The following is an 18,431-nucleotide window of genomic DNA, read 5'->3' as shown; positions in this document are numbered from 1 at the left end:
TTTCCATATAAATGGAAAACCAGGTGATTTGTTACTGTTACTGACTTTCACTGAGGTAAAACATGGTTTACATATTTTCTGCCAATTTCCCAAATATATATGTTAGACTGGTAATTATTGTTTTCTCTAGATCATTGTTTCAAAGGGTAAATGTTCAAAAATGTTTTAAAGTTAGGATAAACTGAATAAAGAATACTGAGGCTTTCTAATCTGAGACCTGTTCTTAATTTAGCTAACTGAATTATCTGATTTGCCATAAATTTGTTCTTGTTTCTTAAAGGAGGTGATCGCTCCTGTAGCTCGTCGACACAAGGACTCTTTCTTTTCTTTAAATTGGTTTTTGCTTCAACTAAGTGAAAACCTGGCAGTTTCTTTCTTTTCTTTTCTTTTTTAAATTTGGCAGTTTCTAAGTTCACATATTATACCCCTCTCCTATCCAAATACATGTTTGAGGAAAATGTTCTCTGTAGTCAAGGAAAGCCTTTTCTACTCTTTCGCAAGTTTTCATCTGAGAGGCCCTTCCTTTCCTCGCTCTCCACTTGTTTCTCCTGTGGTATGTTCAGTGCCATCAGTAAACACTCAGCATAGCAACTTAGCAACAGCAAGCGTACTTTTCCAAAATCTCCTAAAAGTTTTTCCAGCTAATGACAGAGTAACTTGGTCCCACTGAAAAGGCTTATTGGTCTTCCTTCTACCTGCCACTTTGGGGATAGGGATCGGAAATATCATGTATTTAGAGAGGAAAATGTATATAAAAGAGCATTGAATGTGGTGGTGGCTCTGCCATCAACAGAGGGACAGTAGGCATGGCATTTACAATGCCTGGGGCCTCAATTTCATTATCTAAAAAACAAGGTAGTTGAATTATATGATCTCCGAGAATTCATACTGCTTTAAAATACATGATTATTGTCCTTAAGAATCTTGAATATAATCACTCTTGGATGCATATAGTTTGCCTTTGTCACTTGTTCATTGTACATGAAATTTCTGTCACCACACTTCAAAGGCCTTTTTCTTTGATATCCACCTAATCTAGCATTGATTGATCCTAACAGTGTTTGAAGGGAATGTGTCTGATGGAAATCTTGGAGAGTTGGCCTGCAGCAAGTGGAAGGGCCTCAGAAGTGTTTGATGCTATTTCAAGATCTGGTTATCTTTCAGTTATTTGGTTGATGTTTCCCAAACAACTTGGTCACAACTTGTTAAAATTTCTAGTATAACCACTAAATCCAGGGTAGCTCAATTGCCAGGCTAACACAGACCCAGTCCAAATCTTCCTTCCATTGTTAGGGTGCTACAGAGACAGTATGGACTTTGGAGTCAGCCGGAGCTGGGAGTTCACAGTATGACTCTGCCTTTTTCTGATTTTGTGATACAGGTTCATCTCTCTGTGCCTTAGTGTCATCATCTATATAATAGCAATACTTAAGTACCTACCTTAAAAATTGTTATGGAATCAAATGTGATGACCGACAAAAAGAGTTTCTTACATGCCTCATTGTGAGAACACCTGACATTTGTATACCTCTTTACCATTTATGAAACACTTCATCAAAGTAGTTTTATTTAGGGAACGAAATGTGTGATTTTCTTTGCTGGCTAATATATCATTTAGATATTGAGGCCTGAGTCAGACTTGCTAGGTAGGGGTCCCTGGACCTTTGGAACTGGATCAGGCCAGGTCCAGAGCCTTGGCTATTTTGTGGGTCTCTCATAAAAACATTTTTTAATGTTTTCCAGGAATCTGAATTTCTATGTTTGGAATTTGATGAAGTCAAGGTCAATCAACTCCTAAAGAAGCTCTCAGAGGTAGAAGAAAGTATCAGCACACTGATGCAGCCAGCCTAGCTGAAGATGGAGTTGTTGAAGCAAAGGTGTTCATGATCCCTCCCCAGTGACCTGGGTTTTGTTGTTGTTGTTTTGTTGTTTTTTAAAAAATCTTTTCCCCCATTAGTATTAAATCCTCAAATTCAAATTTTATCTGTCTTTGCTTTCTGGCATTTCTTTCTCTTTCCCTTTCATTCATTCTTACTTGCAGAGGTTCTAATACTTCAGCATGCAGAGATGCTCATAAAAGCATTTTATTTCATTTTAAGATTTATTTTTAAGTAATCTCTATACCCAGCGTGGGGCTCGAACTCACAACCCTAAGATCAAGAGTCACATGCTCCACTGACCGAGCCAGCCAGCTGCCCCATCATAAAGGCATTTTAAAAATAAGGCTTCTGTGGCTGGGTGATGGACATTGGGGATGGTATGTGCTATGGTGAGCACTGTGAATTGTGTAAGACTAATGAATCACAGACCTGTACTCCTGAAACAAATAATACATTATATGTTAATTTAAAAAAAGAACTGATAAAACCTAATACCTCAAAACCCCAAATAATCCAATTAAAAATGGGCAGAAGACATGAACAGGCATTTCTCCAAAGAAAACATCCAGATGACCAACAGACATGTGAAAAGATGCTCAACATCATTCATCATCAGAGAAATACAAATCAAAACTACAATGAGATAATCACCTCACACCTGTCGAATGACTAAAGTCAAAAACACAAGAAGCAATAAGTATGGGCAAGGATGTGGAGAAAAAAGAACCCTTGTGCACTGTTGTTGGGAATACAAACTGGCACATCCACTGTGAAAAACAGTATGGATGTTCCTCAAAAAAATAAAAATAGAATTACTGTATGATCCAGTAATTCCACTATTGGATATTTACCCTAAGAAAATGAAAAAACTAATTTCAAAAGATATATGTACCCCTATGTTTATAGCAGCATTATTTACAACAGTCAAGATATGGAAGCAGCTTAAATGTTCATCAGTCATCGCTCTCTGTCAAGTAAATAAATAAAATCTTTAAAAAAAAAAAAAAGTACACTTATGATGAGCCCTGAGTAATGTAGAGAATTGTTGAATCACTAATTATACGCCTGAAACTAATTCAACACTGTATGTTAACTATACCAGAATTAAAATTTTTAAAAATTAAAAATGAACAAAATTAAAACCTCTGGGAATTGGGTAAATGAAAGAACTTTTAAGACTAGGGATGTTCAGGGGCGCCTGGGTGGCTCAGTGGGTTAAAGCCTCTGCCTTCGGCTCAGGTCATGATCCTAGGGTCCTGGGATCGAGCCCCGCATCGGGCTCTCTGCTCTGCGGGGAGCCTGCTTCCTCCTCTCTCTCTTTCTGCCTGCCTCCCTGCCTACTTGTGATTTCTGTCTGTCAAATAAATAAATAAAATCTTAAAAAAAAAAAAAAGACTAGGGATGTTCAGTTTTAAAATTTTTTATATTGGCTATATAATTGCCACCATTATGCCTTCTTCCCCTCAAAATTTTACCAAATCTTTAATAAAGTCTTTTTTACTGATAAAAAAATAAAAAATAAAATAAGAAGGCTTCCAGGACTGTATCTTTAGAGACTTGAATTCGGTAGGACTTTAGAAACCCTTGCTATGGTGGGTTGTTCCTGGAATAGGAAGTTTAGGAATTTATACATGATAAACCATAGAAGAATTAGAAAAGGGGGGGGAGAAAACATTTTATTCATGCAAATACAAGGCTGACCAAAAGCCATGTGTCTTGATCTGAGGCTTAGAGGAGCCTGCCTAACCTAGAAAAGGTTTACTGATCCTGGTAAAACCTGCGATACTCCTGGAACTGATTCAGGCATTTGAATTCATTCTCACTGAATCTGGGGGGTCTGGTTTGATCCGAACCACTGAGAAGCTTGAGCTTTTCTGGAGCCTAGAACTGAATGGTCCTTATCACAAAGAGACTCCCTTCACTTACCTCAAGTCAGGTTTGTATGAAAGGAAAAATGTCTGTTGGGCTGATGTGAGGTTCTTTACATCAGAAAGTTTTACTTGGTTCATCAAATAAAACCTCTTCCAAGAAAACTAATGTGGGGACACCTGACTGGCTCAGTCAGTAGAACATGTGACTCTTGATCTTGGGGTTGTGGGTATAGAAATTACTTAAAAATTTTGAAAAATTAAAAGAAAACCAGTGTAAAAACTAGGTCCTCAGAGAGAAGTTATACCAAACCCCAAGAATGTTCTATAAGGAGGAAGCTGTCAACTAGTATATGGAGGCCATGGCTGCTGTTTAACAGGTTTTATCATCTGGTACTGATAACATTTAGAAACTCCAGGTGCCTTTGAGACATAATGTGTTCCAAAAATGTAGTTCCCTTGGTTAGTGGTTACACCATATGTCAGTTCTAATGAGTTTATTCTAGGGCAGGAATAAGTTCTCTTCTGTTAAACATTTCCTCCTAAATCAGTTTGCAGACATTTTAGGAACTCTTCCAACACCCAAGCTGAAAATACTGGCTTCCTCTCATATTAAAACCATCCCAGCAGTTAGCAAACAATGACCAATATAAATATAGCCCCTGTGGACCCTTGAGAAAACATCTTGAAACAGTATGGTAAATAGATTCAGAGAAGGTGTGTAGTTTGGCTTAAAAACTATTAAAACTTGCTTTCTGTTTCCAGGGCTACTGTCATATGATCCAGGAGAATTTAGATAATGTCTTCTGCTATAAAATGGAGGAAGAGTATCCCATCATGTAATGGGATTCCAGATGTCATTGGAAGGAAGAACTGTAGCTACCACATTAGTATTGACTCACCTATCCAGTGAAGGTCTGTGAAAGCCTAAAAGAACAATCCATGGACTCAGATGGAGAGGAAATCATTGTTGTGGTTTGAAGCTCTGTTGAGGTCATCCTATAAAATTAGTAGCCACAGAAGTGGATATGGGCTTTTTATTATACCCCTCAAACCCTAGGTCATTGAAAAATCTGCTAATGTATACTGAGTTTTTCATAATAATAGGAGTAAAAAAAACTGGTTGCTGAAGGTGGTCCCACATTTAACAGTAAACACTTTGGAATACAAGTGATTTTAGAAAGGGTGTGTTTTTGTGTGTGTGTGTTATATTTAGCGGTAATTTTTAAAATAATCTGGTTACCAAAGGAATATATGTTTATTATAGTCTTTTGTGAGAATACACACCCACACTAAGGACAGTTAAATGACCTATTGGCCTGACCTACAGAGATAACAGAAAGAAGGCTGGAACTAGGTTAAGTGTTGCTTTTCCTTGAATAAATTTCTGGAAGTAGAACACATGGTTTTAAAGACTTTGACAAATATTACTGAATTGTTCTCCAGAAACATGATACCAGTTTGTATAACCTCTAAGAAAGCATGAAAATAAATCACTCCCTTTCTTGCCTAATTGGATGTTATCTGCTTTTTGGTTTGTTTTATTTTGTTTTAATTTGGGGGGACTAACTTGTTTTTGTAAATTTTTGCAAGGGATGCTTAACTTAAACCAGGAATTCTCCCTGAGAATAAGGCAAGTGTGGAGAAAGGACCAGAGACGAAGAAAACTAGCATAAGGGTCCCAGCAGATGCCACTTGATTTCCTACCTCGGTAATCCTAGGTTAAAATCACTTTGAGTTCAAGAAATGTGGGGCCAAATTAAAAGAGGCTTTATCCTGAATTAGTCTTTGTCCCTACTTGAGCAATAAGCACTCTAACTTCAGTCTGTTTAGAAACAGTCCAAACAAGCCAAAATTTGCTCTTAGAATAGAGTCAGAAAGAAATTTAAGCCTTCAGTAGTTTCAGGTTGATAGCAGCAAAGGATTTTCCTTAATCTCAGGCCTGGCTTTTCTTGGAAGCTCTGGTTTCTTTTGGCTTCATCAGGGAAGGCTTAAATTTTACCATTATAGCTCCCCCCCCCCCCATTTCCTTTACTTAACCTCCCTTCCTCAAGTGTTACTGTTTTTTTATCCCCTTTATTTATTTCACTCATCCTGTCCACCCACCTCCCCTCTGGCAACCACCAGTTTGTTTTCCATATTCAAGAGTCTGTTTGTCTTTTTTCCTTGTTGATTTGTTTTGTTTCTTTAATTCCACATATGAATGAAATCATATGATATTTTTCTTTCTCTGTCTGACTTATTTCACTTAGCATTATATTCTCTAGATCCATTCATGTTGCTGCATATGTCAAGATTTCATTCTCTTTGATGGCTGAATAATATTCCTTTGTGTGTGTGTGTGTGTGTGCACGCCACATCTTCTTTATCCATTCATCTATGGATGGACACTTGGGTTTCTTCCATATCTTGGCTATTGCAAATAATGCTGCAGTAAACAAAGGGGTGCATTTATCTTTTTGAATTAATATTTTCTTTTTCTTTGGGAAAATATCTAGTAGTGGAATTATTAGATCATATGTTAATTCTATTTTTAATTTTCTGAGGAACCTCCATACTGTTTTCCACAGTGGTTGCCCCATTTGGCATTCTCACTAAAAGTACAGGTTTCCCTTTTCTCCATATTGTTGCTAGCATTTGTTATTTCTTGTCTTTTTGATTTTAGCCACTCAGACAAATGTGAGGTGATATCTCGGTGTGGTTTGGGTTTGCATTTCCCTGATGATTAATAATGCTGAGCATCTTTTCACATATCTGTTGGCCATTTGTATGACTTTTTGGGAAAAAATGTCTATTCAGGTCCTCTGCCCATTTTAATTGTGTTATTTGGGGGTTTTATCTTCTTTAATGATGATTCAAAAGGAACTACCACACTTAAAAATTTCATTTGACTGAAGTCTCTCCCAAATGCAAGAAGGTGGTGAAAAGCAAAGGATAACATTGAGTATCTGAAATCTTTAATAGCTTACATGGTGTCAAGCTATTGGTTACTGAAATTCTTTTTTTAGACCTGAGTGAAATTTTGGAAAACAGAATATGAATGGAAATTCAAGGAAATTAAATGTTAAACAGATGTTAGAAAATAATATTTTCTTGAGTACACAATAAATAATCTAAATTAGTGAAGGGACAAGGATAAGAAGGAAGCCTTCTAGAGTCAGCTCAAAAATGATTGGATATTTTCCTAAAAGAACAGGATGCTGGAAGGGATAGGCCTTAGTAGGACATTGCCACCTTATAATTTTAGCTATCCCAACTTTCCAGCCAATTTTTTCAGTATTTTATGTGATGATTTAGCTAGCAGAAGGGAAAAGTCAAGCAGAACATAAGTAGTTTGCACTTACCTCTAGCTGTAAAGTATATAGTTTTTTACCTCAAAATTTGAGAAATAGCAATTTTTTAATCTAAGTTCAGTCAGATCTCAGTTCTCCCTTACCTGGGGATGGTCATGATTATCATAGCATCATGACTGAATACAACACTGAAGTAACCTTTATTATAAAGGAACCTGCCTAGACCTGCTTTCTAGTGCAAACTAACGTATCTTGCAAGTTTAGTACATATATTATCAGAATAAAATACTAAACCTATATGTGAGCACATAGCAAAATATGAGTATTTATATCATTTACTCACCAAGGACTATAATTGGGCTTTTTTTCTCTTTTATCTATCTACTCTTGGCTAGTTTTCTTTTCTTTTTAAGTAGGCTTCAATGCCCAAAATGGGGCTTGAATTCACAACTGAGATCAAGAGTTGCATGCTCTACTGCCTGAACCAGCCAGGTGCCCCTTGGCTAGATTTCTGTTTCAAATTCTGTTTATTCAGAGGAGGCAGACACGGAAGAAAAAGAAAGTGGGGAAATATGGATTGCACAAGTGCAATAAGTATTAAACTATTAATTGAAAAGAAATTTAGGCTGAAAAATGAAAATAGTTAAAATCCTTAATACTGTTATTATACTGTTTTTACATTAAAGAAATAATAAGTTGGAGGGTTTATGAGTCATAAATAATGGCTGCTTTTAGAATCATGGCTAAGATTTGGCACTGATCTCAAGATGACTGGGAAGCTTTTGGTAGAAACCCTTTTTGCCATCTTTAAAAAGGGGGAAATATTGGACAGATGGGCAGAGAACTTACATAAGGCCATATGACCTTACATAAGGTCAAGAAGAGACCTCAAGGCAGTATCTTCCATTTCCATATTCTATCTGCCAAAACCTCCAAAAAAATATATGCTTGAAAAAAATACCTGTGTCCTTGCTCATTGTGTTCACATAATGACCGTTCCTATAGTGATGGCTTTTGTATGCAGATGTGACCTAGGAGATGTAAGGTCCTATGTCATTTGCAACCTGCATCCATGTTAGACCTGCCTCTGTGCTGAGGCTGCTGAGGCTCTTTGTAGAACCTAATGATGTTTCTGATGACCTTGGCCACCCTGTCCACTCAGTGCCACTCATTTTTGGAAGCAGTGTGCAAGACAAGTCTATTACCACATGGGGCTTCCTGGCTGTCCTCAGTACCTAGGTAGGCAGCAGATTGTCTTTATCCTCCCTGGACAGCCATGATCCAAGCTTACTAAATATTAACAACTCTTGGCCATTCCTTCATTGTAACAATGTCTGTAGTGAATTTTGTAGCAGCTGCTTCCTCACTATTATGGTTTTCTCAACATGGTCTACCCATGGTGCATAGAACAGAGATCAAAAAAAATTTTTTAACATTTTAATTTAAAAGTAATACATGCTCATTAGAGGCACTGGGGTGCTCAGTCAATCATCCGACTCTTGATTTTGGCTGAGGGCATGATCTCAGGGTCATGAGATTGAGCCCTGTGTCAGGTTCTGTGCTGGGCATAGAGTCTGCTTAAGATTCTTTCTCTCCCTGTCCCTCTGCCCCTCCCTCTCTCTCTCTCTCTCTAAAAAATATTATGCTCATTAAAAAAATTACTCAAAATTTTTTATTTTTTCATAATTTAATTTTTAAATCAGTACAAAACTTGAGCAAAACGTGATTGTCCCTTGCTTTCTGCTTTAAAAAAAAATACTCTCTTCTGGGGTGCCTGGCTGGCTCAGTCAGTAGAGCATGCAACTCTTGGCCTCAGGGTTATAAATTTGAGTCCCATGTTGGGTGTAGAGATTACTTAAAAAATCTTTGGAAAAATGAAGGTAAAAAATCTCTTTCCCTAGAAGTAGTTGTTATAACAGTTTGGTCTGTTTCCTTCCAGATATTCTCCATGCACAAAAAAATATTTTACTAGTTACACTTTGAAAGCATCATTTTAGAAACATCGATCACAGCTGAAAGATACAACAAAAACAAAAAATACACTACAGGGAAAAAGTAGAGATTAAATGATACAGAAGAATGGATCAGTCATCTGGAAGAAGGGTAATGGAAATCCCCCAAGCTGAACTGCAAAAAAAAAAACACAAGAATTTTTAAAAATAAGGATAAGTTTAAGGGACTTCTGGAACAGCAAGCATACTAACATTTGAATCATAGGGTCTCAGAGGGAAAAGAGAGAGAAGTAGGCAGAAAACGTACTTGGAGAAATAATAGCTGAAAACATTTCTGACCTGGAAAAGGAAACAGACAACCAGGTTCAAGAGGCAAAGAGAGTTCCAAACAAGATGAACCCAAAGAGATCCACACCAAAATACATCATAATTAAAATTCAAAAATAGAAGGAATAACAGAAAAACAATTGGTTACATATAACCAATTGTCCATGATCTATAAGCTGATTTTTCAGCAGGAACCTTGTAACCAGAAGGAAATGGCACAATATATTCAAAGTACTGAAAGGAAAAAACTTAAAACCAAGAATATTCTACCTGGCAAGGTTGAGTATTCAACCTTGTATTCCCCTTCGTATTGAAGGGAAGATACAGAGTTTCCCAGACAAGCAAAAGCTGAAAGAGTTTGCTACCACTAAACTGGCTTTATAAGAAATACTAAAGGGAGTTCTTTAAGAAGAAAAGAAAAGGTTGTAAATAGAAATAAATATGTATTTTTTTAAAAATCTCACTTGTAAAGGCAAACATATAGTCGAGGTAGTGGATCAACCATTCATAAAACTAGTATGAAAGTTAAAAGAGTAGTGAAACCAACTATATCTACAATAATGAGTTAAGGGACACACAGAATGAAAAGATGGAAAGGATGATGTCAGAACATAAAGTGGAGCTACAGTGTAGTGCTTTTAGAATGTGTTTGAATTTAGGTGACCACCAACTGAAAATAGACGGCTGTATATAACGTTGTTCTTTGTGAACTTCATGATAACCACAAGACAAAAACCTCTAAGAGGCAGACCAAAAATAAAGAGGAATCCAGACATAACACTAAAGATAAAGTCATTAAATCACAAGGGAAGCATGCAAAAGAAGATGAAAGGAACAGAGAAGAACTATAAGAACAACTGAAAACAATCAACAAAATGACAATATATACATACCTATCAGTAATTACTTTAAATAGAAATGACTAAATGCTTAAATTAAAAGGCTGAATGGATAAAATACAAGACTCATCTATATGCTGCCTATATAAGAGACTCAGTTCTAAAGACACACAAAAGGTGAAAATGAAGGGATCAGAAAAGATACTCCATGCAAATGGAAATGAAAGTTGGGGTAGCAATACTTTTATCAAATAGACTTTAAAACAAAGCCTATAACAAGAGATAAAGAAGGGCATTGCATAGAAATAAAGGGCTCAATCCATCAAGATGAAACTCTTGCAACTATTTCTGCACCCAGTGAAGGAACGCCTAAATATATAAAACAAATATTAACAGACAAAAAGGGAAAAATTGACAGTAATACAATAATAGTAGGGACTTTAACCCTCCACATACATCAGCAGGTAGATCATCCAGACAGAATTGCGAAGGATAAAGAGAATATCTTTGGATTGGGAGGTGGAATGGAAACACATTTCCAGGAATGCGTGGGTCACACCTCTTCATAGAAATGGTCTTTCTTTTTTCTTGGTGGGTGTTTACAAACCTGGATCGTACCTGGCTCATTATCTGGGGCTCAGGTTCTTGGTGATGAGCTGTTAGAAACGGAGAGCTGAGAAAAGGGAGATGAATGCAGTTGTGTTCCCATGGAAGACAAACAAAGCTAAACATAGCCCGAGCAAGAGAACCTATGACTGCTAACAGACATGGGACTGTGCAAGTGAACAAACCCCAAAGCTCATTCCCTCCTTGGGGAGCTGAGGCCAGAAGCAGTTTCTGTAGCATCCCTAGCAGAGCTGTGGACCCGTTCTGACTTGGAAGGGAGATGAGGTCTGTTGTTCTTTCAAGGGTTGCTTATCTTCCTTCTGAAGAGAACCCCTGGGGCCTAGATTCTAGAAAAGGAAGGGGAATTGAGAAGAAGGTTCTTGGGGAGGGAAAATTTTACTCCACTGTTGAAGATTCTTTTGGCTGGTCTAAGAATTAAATTGACATATTAGCAGAAGAAAATAAAATTTAATTATGTATGTATGGGGATTCAATAAGAATAGGAGGCCCACAGGTAGTCAGACAATTGAGGTTTATATTGTCATTCTCAATGAATGAGAACAGGATGGGGTCTGAGATTTCAAAGGGAAGGAGGACAATTCACAGGAAGATGAAAAAGAGTAAATATGTTTGGTAAACAAATGTTTGCTAGGCCATACAGAAACAGTGGGACACAGGAATTTTAACAGACTACCAAGTTCCTCCCGCTCCACCACCCCTAGTTTATGTTATGCTGTGGTTATCTCTGGTGATAGCTCCCTTCCTGGAGGAGGTCCTCCATCTAAATTGTTCTCGGCAGTGAGAGGAAAGTCGAAGATTATTCGTGAGCCTTCTGTTTCTTAAAAACCCACATTTTCCTTCCCTACAGTACTGCCTTTAAAACTTGTCCAAGAAGTTTACAGTCTACAAGTTGAGTTGGTCCTTTAGTCCTGAGAATAGGTCAGCTCAGTTGAACTCATTTGAGCAGGCTGTGATGCAGGTACACTTCCAAAGTAGGCCTGTGGTCCAAGTAAGCAGGTATTAAGCAAGAGGCATTTCTAAGGAAATTTCAAACAATGGGTAATGATTGGAGCAAATTATCAACCAGATTCTGAGTTTGAATGGCAGCCAATTTAGAAGATTTTTAAATGTCCAACTTGAGGTATCTTAAAGTGGAGTGAAGGCAGGCAGTGGCAATCTGCTAGAGTTTCCTGGGTTGCAGTTTGAATACCCCTGATAATCATTCTGAGTGGACACACAGCAACTGGCACAAGTGTTATCCATACATGAGCTGTTGTAGTGATTTCTCGAAGTTTATATCAAGGCATTTATATTCAGTTTATAGGGCTTCAGGGAAAAGGACACTTAGTTTTCAATGGTTTCAAGTCATTGAAGGGCAGGAGAAAAATTAGAAACAGAATTTTGGAGGGTTGTAGCCAGATATTGGAAGAAACAAGAATTAAGGATTTAGTCCAGTTTAAAATGAGAATCGAATATCCACAAGGTGTTGCATTGAAACAGTTTTTTTCTCTCAACAGTCACCCTCATTTCTACCAAAGATAGCCAAACTAGGACTAATTTGTTTGCAAACTAAGCCTTGTTTCAATAAATTTGGCTTGATTATTTCTGCTTACGTGTAACAGGAATAGCAATTGATCATGTAGGTTCTTTTATTTTTTTTAAGATTTTATTTATTTATTTGACACAGAGAGGTCACAAGTAGGCAGAGTAGCAGGCAGAGATAGAAGGGGAAGCAGGCTCCCCACTGAGTGAGAGCCCAATGCCGGGCTTGATCCCAGGACCCTGAGATCATGACCCGAGCCGAAGGCAGAGACCCACCCAGGTGCCCCAATCATGTAGGTTCTTTTAAATCTACTTTGCTGGGACCTTTCAGAAGGAATCTCCAGATTGAACGTTTAGCTACTTGTCATTAGACTTTGCCTGCAATACCTATAGCTTTGGGTTATTTTATCTCTTTTCCAGGTTCCCAAAATATCCTGAGGTTCCTGCACCTGCCAGGAAGTGACTTTTTTTACTCACCTGGTAAGGCTGCTGGGAACGCTGTAAACAAGGCATCAGGCTGCTATTTCCAAAGGGTTTTCTTGGCTCCAATTGTCAACCCTAGTTTATTAAAGCTGTCTGGTCATATATGAATCTATGTACATCTCTCAAATATGACATTCCAGTCAAAGCCTACGTAATACAACCAATATTTTCAGTAGTGGCGTTACAAGGAGAACAGATTCTTATGAACTTAGCAAACATGTTGCCATAGAGTAAGAATATTCATTAAGAACTTTTGAGTTCTAGAGGGATACAGTAGGGAGAAAAAGATAAATGTTCCAACTCTGCTTGCACAGATATAATTTACCAAGTTGCTGTAAGGCATAGTTAAAGAGGAAATTTTCCTTTTATCTGGAAAATTAAAAATTAAAGAACCTCACTATTACAAATAGAAGTTGATAAAAATTATATTCATTTTCCTCAATTTATTCAGTCCCATGTAATTCATTTTTGTTCTCCTTGAGCAAGTTCCTGTTTCTCTATTCTAGAAATTTTTATCAAGCTCAGATTTATGATCTTAAAGTTATCAGAAATCAAATAGAAGCATTTTTGCAGGAACACTTCTGTAAAAGCATTAGAGCAAAAGAATGACTGTCAGTAAATGACAAAAGACTTTAAAATGGCCTGGTTAAAGGTCTAATTAGGGTTCATTACAATGCGATTGACAAGGAAATTTGGTTATTTCTGTGACATACAACATTTTAAGATAATAACTAGGATTATGTCTGATGACATGCTAGTACTTATCAGAATTTTTAGGAATTTTGTACAATTTCTAGAACACTTAAATTAATATTTATCCATACAATATAACCTGAGAAGATTATCCACCATTTATTTGACAATGTTTTTCATGTACTTTAACATATCAAATAAGCCTAGTTCATTTAATGTCTTTTACAAGGAGAGATAAAAATTTGCGATTTTTTAGGAACCCTCTGAAAAATTCCAAAGTTATTTTGAGGTTAAAATGGCTTCATTTAGGGTTTTAATTTTGGATAGTTTGTCAACATGTCAAAAAGATTTTAAAACACTTGGTCATATAGGATCAGAGATCACTGTGAAACATTACCCTAGTTATCCACTTAAACATGGTGATGAAGACTTTGCAGACAAATACAGAAAGTTAAATGATCATGAAAAAGAAAAACAGCTCTTTTCATATTGGGAAGATTCTATTAAGTAATGAAAGGTCTGATAAAGACAACATGAAGCATAAGACATTATTTTGATAAAACACAGAATTTTGTTTTCTAGACAGATTAAGAGCAAAGAAAAACCCTTCATAATTTCTTATTATCAAGAGCAGACCAATAGTCTAAGAACACTGTCCTTTGAACACAGAGAAAATCCAAATTTTAATTTTGTACCAGCTTACTTTTGATATTAAAACTCATTTACTTAATTAAATTCATTCCAATGTTAGGTCAGTCTCTACCATACGTAAAATGTATCTCTGAAGATTCCTTTTCCATAAACCTATGACTTTCTTTTCTACATCCAGATTTTGTTCCTTTTTCTTATAGCCAGATTTGCTTTAAGACAAATTTACTTCCTTTCCCTTAACAAAAACAAAGCCGTGCCTCATAACTCATCTTACCCAAAACATATGCAACTTTCCTTATATACAGTTTCCCTTGCTATTTCTAGTAGTTTCAATCACATATATTAAAATTCTTAACTCTTAGAACCTTTAATTTCTACTGACAATGAAGTAGTAAGCAATTGTGAATTGTCTATTATACCAGCAATCTGTAGATTGGCAAATTTATTAATATATTTTATAATTTCTAGAAACATATGCCTCTTCATAATACAGTCTTTCATCATAACTTAACAAGACATATTTACCAACAAACCCAATATATTTAGTTCCTCTGTATTAGTGTTAAAAAAAAAATTCAACTAAGTACATTTGAAGATCCAATTGGCAAGATTGATGAATAGAGTAGCATTCTTTTTACCAAATAGAAAGGAGCTCCAAGTATCTGTGTAAAATGGAAGGCTTTCATAGGCAGAAAGGGCAGTAATTAGTGTTCAGTATTTTATCTTATTTGGAAATGATTTAGGTACTTAATGAATTTAACTTATTATTTAATTTAAGTTAGCAAACTTTTAAAGTTTCAGATTCCCAAAAAGATTTTGGAAACTATTTTTACCTACACATACCATAAAGCAAAAAAAAATTTTTTTAAGATTTTATTTATTGAGAGATAATGAGAGAGAGCATGAGCAGAGAGGAGAGGGAGAAGCAGGCTCTCTGCTGAATAGGGAGCCCCGCCCAGGGCTGGATCCCAGGACCCTGGGGATCATGACCTGAGCCTAAGGTGGATGCTTAACCTACTAAGCCACCCAGGCACCCAAAACATTTTTTTGTTTTTTGTTTTTTAAAGATTTTATTTATTCATTTGACAGACGGAGATCACAAGTAGGCAGAGAGGCAGGCAGAGAGAGAGGAAAGGAAGCAGGCTCCCTGCTGAGCAGAGAGCCCAATGCGGATGCGGGGCTCGATCCCAGGATCCTGGGATCATGACCTGAGCCGAAGGCCGAGGCTTTAATCCACTGAGTCACCCAGGTGCCCCCAAAAACAGTTTTTTAACTTTTTTTTTTTTTTAAACTAAGCTCTAACCCCTGGTGAGGCTTGAATTCATGACCCTGAGATCAAGCGTTGCATGCTACATTGACTGAGCCAACCAGGCACCCCCCATAAAACATAATTTTTGCTATAAAGTTCACTGAAGATCTCTTAGCTCATTTACATATATCTAAATCATTTGCTCTCAACAACTATGTTTAGATTACCTATGAAAATTTCATGAGACATTAGACAAAATCAGCCACCATTCAAAGTTAGAGATAACATGAACTTATTTGATTAAGAAAGCCAGATAGAATAAAAAGTTGTGTGTCTGGATTATATGCAATTATGGTAAGTCTAAGACACGTCTATTTTAATCAAACCAGCAACCTTAAATTAGCTTTAATACTGAATATTTTTCTATATCATGTGAACCTGAAATACATTTAGATTGTTTCTATTTTATTTTTGAGGATTTTTATGAATGCTAAAGTTATATAAGCCCTTTTCTTTAAGCTAATCAAATGAACTCTTTTTCGAACTATTTTTGGCAATACCATTGGAGGGAGAAAAACACCATATCTAGATCTAGCAGAAATAGACATACATATCGACAAATACAGAGATCTTATAGCTTCTCTTTTAAAACATTATAAAACTCACTATGTTATAAGTAACAGTTGGAATAATTTATGTTTATTTTCTCAGATGACCTAAGGTTTCTTAATATTTCTGGAGAAGAATTTTAAGGTTTGTATTTGTTCCTGAAAGAACAAATGCTGTGGTCTATAGTCTCAGCCCTTTTTTGCAGTTTGTGTTTTTAAAAGGCCTCGATTTCTTTTCTTTTCTTTTTTTCTTTGGTCTTAGGCAAGTGTGGGTGTTATTTTAGCTATCTCCTGGGGTGTTTTTATTTCAAAGAGATGGTAAGATTTATATCTTCAAGGGACAGGGAAAGAATGCAAATTTCTCCAAGATGGACTTTGGTTTTCTAAGGCCAATAATTTGCGAGTTATTTGAGATAAATAGAGGAGGTTTTAGGATTGGAAAAAAAAGGAATAGATGGACATTTGATTTCGTCTAGAGTTGCATTTTTTTAGTTTTGCAAAGACTTGTAAGATAAGGACTGTTGCTCTCATTTTTTTTTCTTTTTTTCTTACATGCAGGACAGTTGTATTTCCAATGTCCTAATTTTTTTTTTTACAGTATCCGTAAATGTCTGAAGGCAAGTAGGAAGGGGTCTGAATGGACTTTGATTTTTGTTATTAGTCTATTTCTGTTCTTGGATCTTGTTAAGGGAGTCCCTAAGGCTAGCTGTGATACCAATAAGACAGTGAGAGATCTCTAAAAGGAAATTTTTTTCTTTCAAATATAGCCAATTTAGAGGACCATCATCTGGCCATTGACAAGTAGGATCTTCTATTAGTCTCAATAGTGATTTAAACCAATAAGCTTTTTTACGGCTTAACCGCGGACCAAAGAGGCATCCCCGAAGGAGAGTGCAAAAATAGACCCCTCACAAGATCCAGCAAACTTACTCCCAGAATTAGCCTAAGAAAGATCTAGCTGCAAATGGGATGCAAACCACGTTTCTTTCTGGCCAAATTAGTGACAAGGAAGGTTGAGATGACAAAGTCCGCTTAGGGACCAGGACCCCTTACAACAAATTCCTCTGAGAACTGGCACAGTCGGACAAAGACAATGCTGGGTATTTGAGCCACAGCCTAGTGGGCTTGTTGCCAGATGCATGCTGGTATGTGCATCCAACAGTTGGCAGAGACCAGAGAATATTCTCATTGGTTATAAAGCTCAGCTTTTAAGACAGAACAAAATGAGAGGAAAGCCTAGTCAGACCTATGGTTTTCCATACCTTATGACAAATGACACCAGAGTCAGAGGTAGGTGGCAGGGGTGGCTTAGTTGGTTAAGTGACTGCCTTTGGCTCAGGTCATAATCCCAGAGTCCCAGGATCGAGTCTCGCATCAGGCTCCCCAATCAGCAGGGAGTCTGCTTCTCCCTCTGGCCCTCCCCTCTCTCACTTTCTCTCTCAAATAAATAATAATAATACAAAAAATATAAAATCTTAAAAAAAAAGAGGGGTGCTCAGTCAATTAAGGATCTGCCTTGGGCTTCCTGCTCAGTGGGGAGCCTTCTTCTCCCTCTCCCTTTGACCTCCACCCCCGTTCTGCTCTCTTTCAAATAAATAAATAAAATCTTAAAAAAAAGAAAGAGGCAAAAGAAAACAATGACCATCTTTGGGAGGAAAAAGATTGATTGAAAACAAGAGTACTGAAGCTGCTATACCCAATGAACTAGTTTCACACATATTTTTCCCCGCTAATCTAAATTGAGATAAAGAAAAGCTCTCTCCCCACTCTCACTTTCATTAGACCCTGCAGGCAGAGATCCAGGAAACTGAGGTAATAAGAATTCTTATATTCTGTCAGCTTTTTGTTAGAAATCCCAGGATCTTCCAGCTATAGCGTCCCAGAGTAAGTAACATCCAGTCAGTTTAAGTTTATCCTCTGAACTACTCCAGATGCTGGGAAGGAAGATGTTCACTCCATCCTTCAGGATTCTTTTGCCACCTGCCCTGTCCCTCAAAATAGAGTTCAGTTGTGGAAGATTGAAAGGGAGGCAAGGTTGTCAATATAAAACTGAAATTTGCCAAAGGGGTTTATATTTATGGTTAACCAGTATCAGCCAAAGAACGGCACAAGAAGACAGAGGGGACATGTAACATTTTTTTTCTTCCCTGGAGCCCCCATCTGACTTAGACTTGCTCGCCAGGCCAGGGGATAGAGGTGAGGTGCCAAATCCTGTGGGCACAGAAGGACCACCTGGCTTTGGACCTCATCCACCTTGAAGGTGTCTATCTTCAGATCCCCTCCTGAGCTGAATGAAAGTAGATCACTTCATAGGTTAGTTACTCTGTGGTCCATTAAACTATAGAAATAGCCATTTGCCAGTTAGTATACCACCACTTCAAATATGACTTACAGAGAATTTAGAGAAAAATCTTTCCTCCTCGTATTAGGAAGTAAATAA

The 18,431-nt window shown here is 37.0% G+C and overlaps 1 protein-coding gene across 8 annotated transcripts in view; it reads left to right on the top strand.

Annotated features, from left to right (window-relative positions):
• COMMD1 (copper metabolism domain containing 1) overlaps positions 1 to 18,431 on the top strand; it is a 233,439-nt gene that overhangs the window by 190,090 nt on the left and 24,918 nt on the right. For 3 of the 8 annotated variants that reach the window (XR_007130339.1, XM_047746841.1, XM_047746840.1), the window contains one exon: positions 1,744 to 1,983. The exons of 1 other annotated variant lie outside the window; for it this stretch is intronic. Coding sequence is in view for 4 of the 7 variants with exons in the window: in XM_047746841.1 (XP_047602797.1) it covers positions 1,744 to 1,851 (108 nt within the window). In the remaining 3 variants the exon portion in view is untranslated. Of the gene's footprint in view, positions 1 to 1,743; positions 1,984 to 4,513; positions 5,843 to 18,431 lie in introns of those variants that run through there. 4 more of the 8 variants (XR_007130338.1, XM_047746843.1, XR_007130337.1 and 1 more) reach the window with 3 other exon arrangements.

This window comes from Lutra lutra, chromosome 9 (genome assembly GCF_902655055.1).
Source record: "Lutra lutra chromosome 9, mLutLut1.2, whole genome shotgun sequence".
NCBI classification, from domain to species: domain Eukaryota; kingdom Metazoa; phylum Chordata; class Mammalia; order Carnivora; family Mustelidae; genus Lutra; species Lutra lutra.
This window is presented reverse-complemented; position numbering and strand designations above follow the sequence as displayed.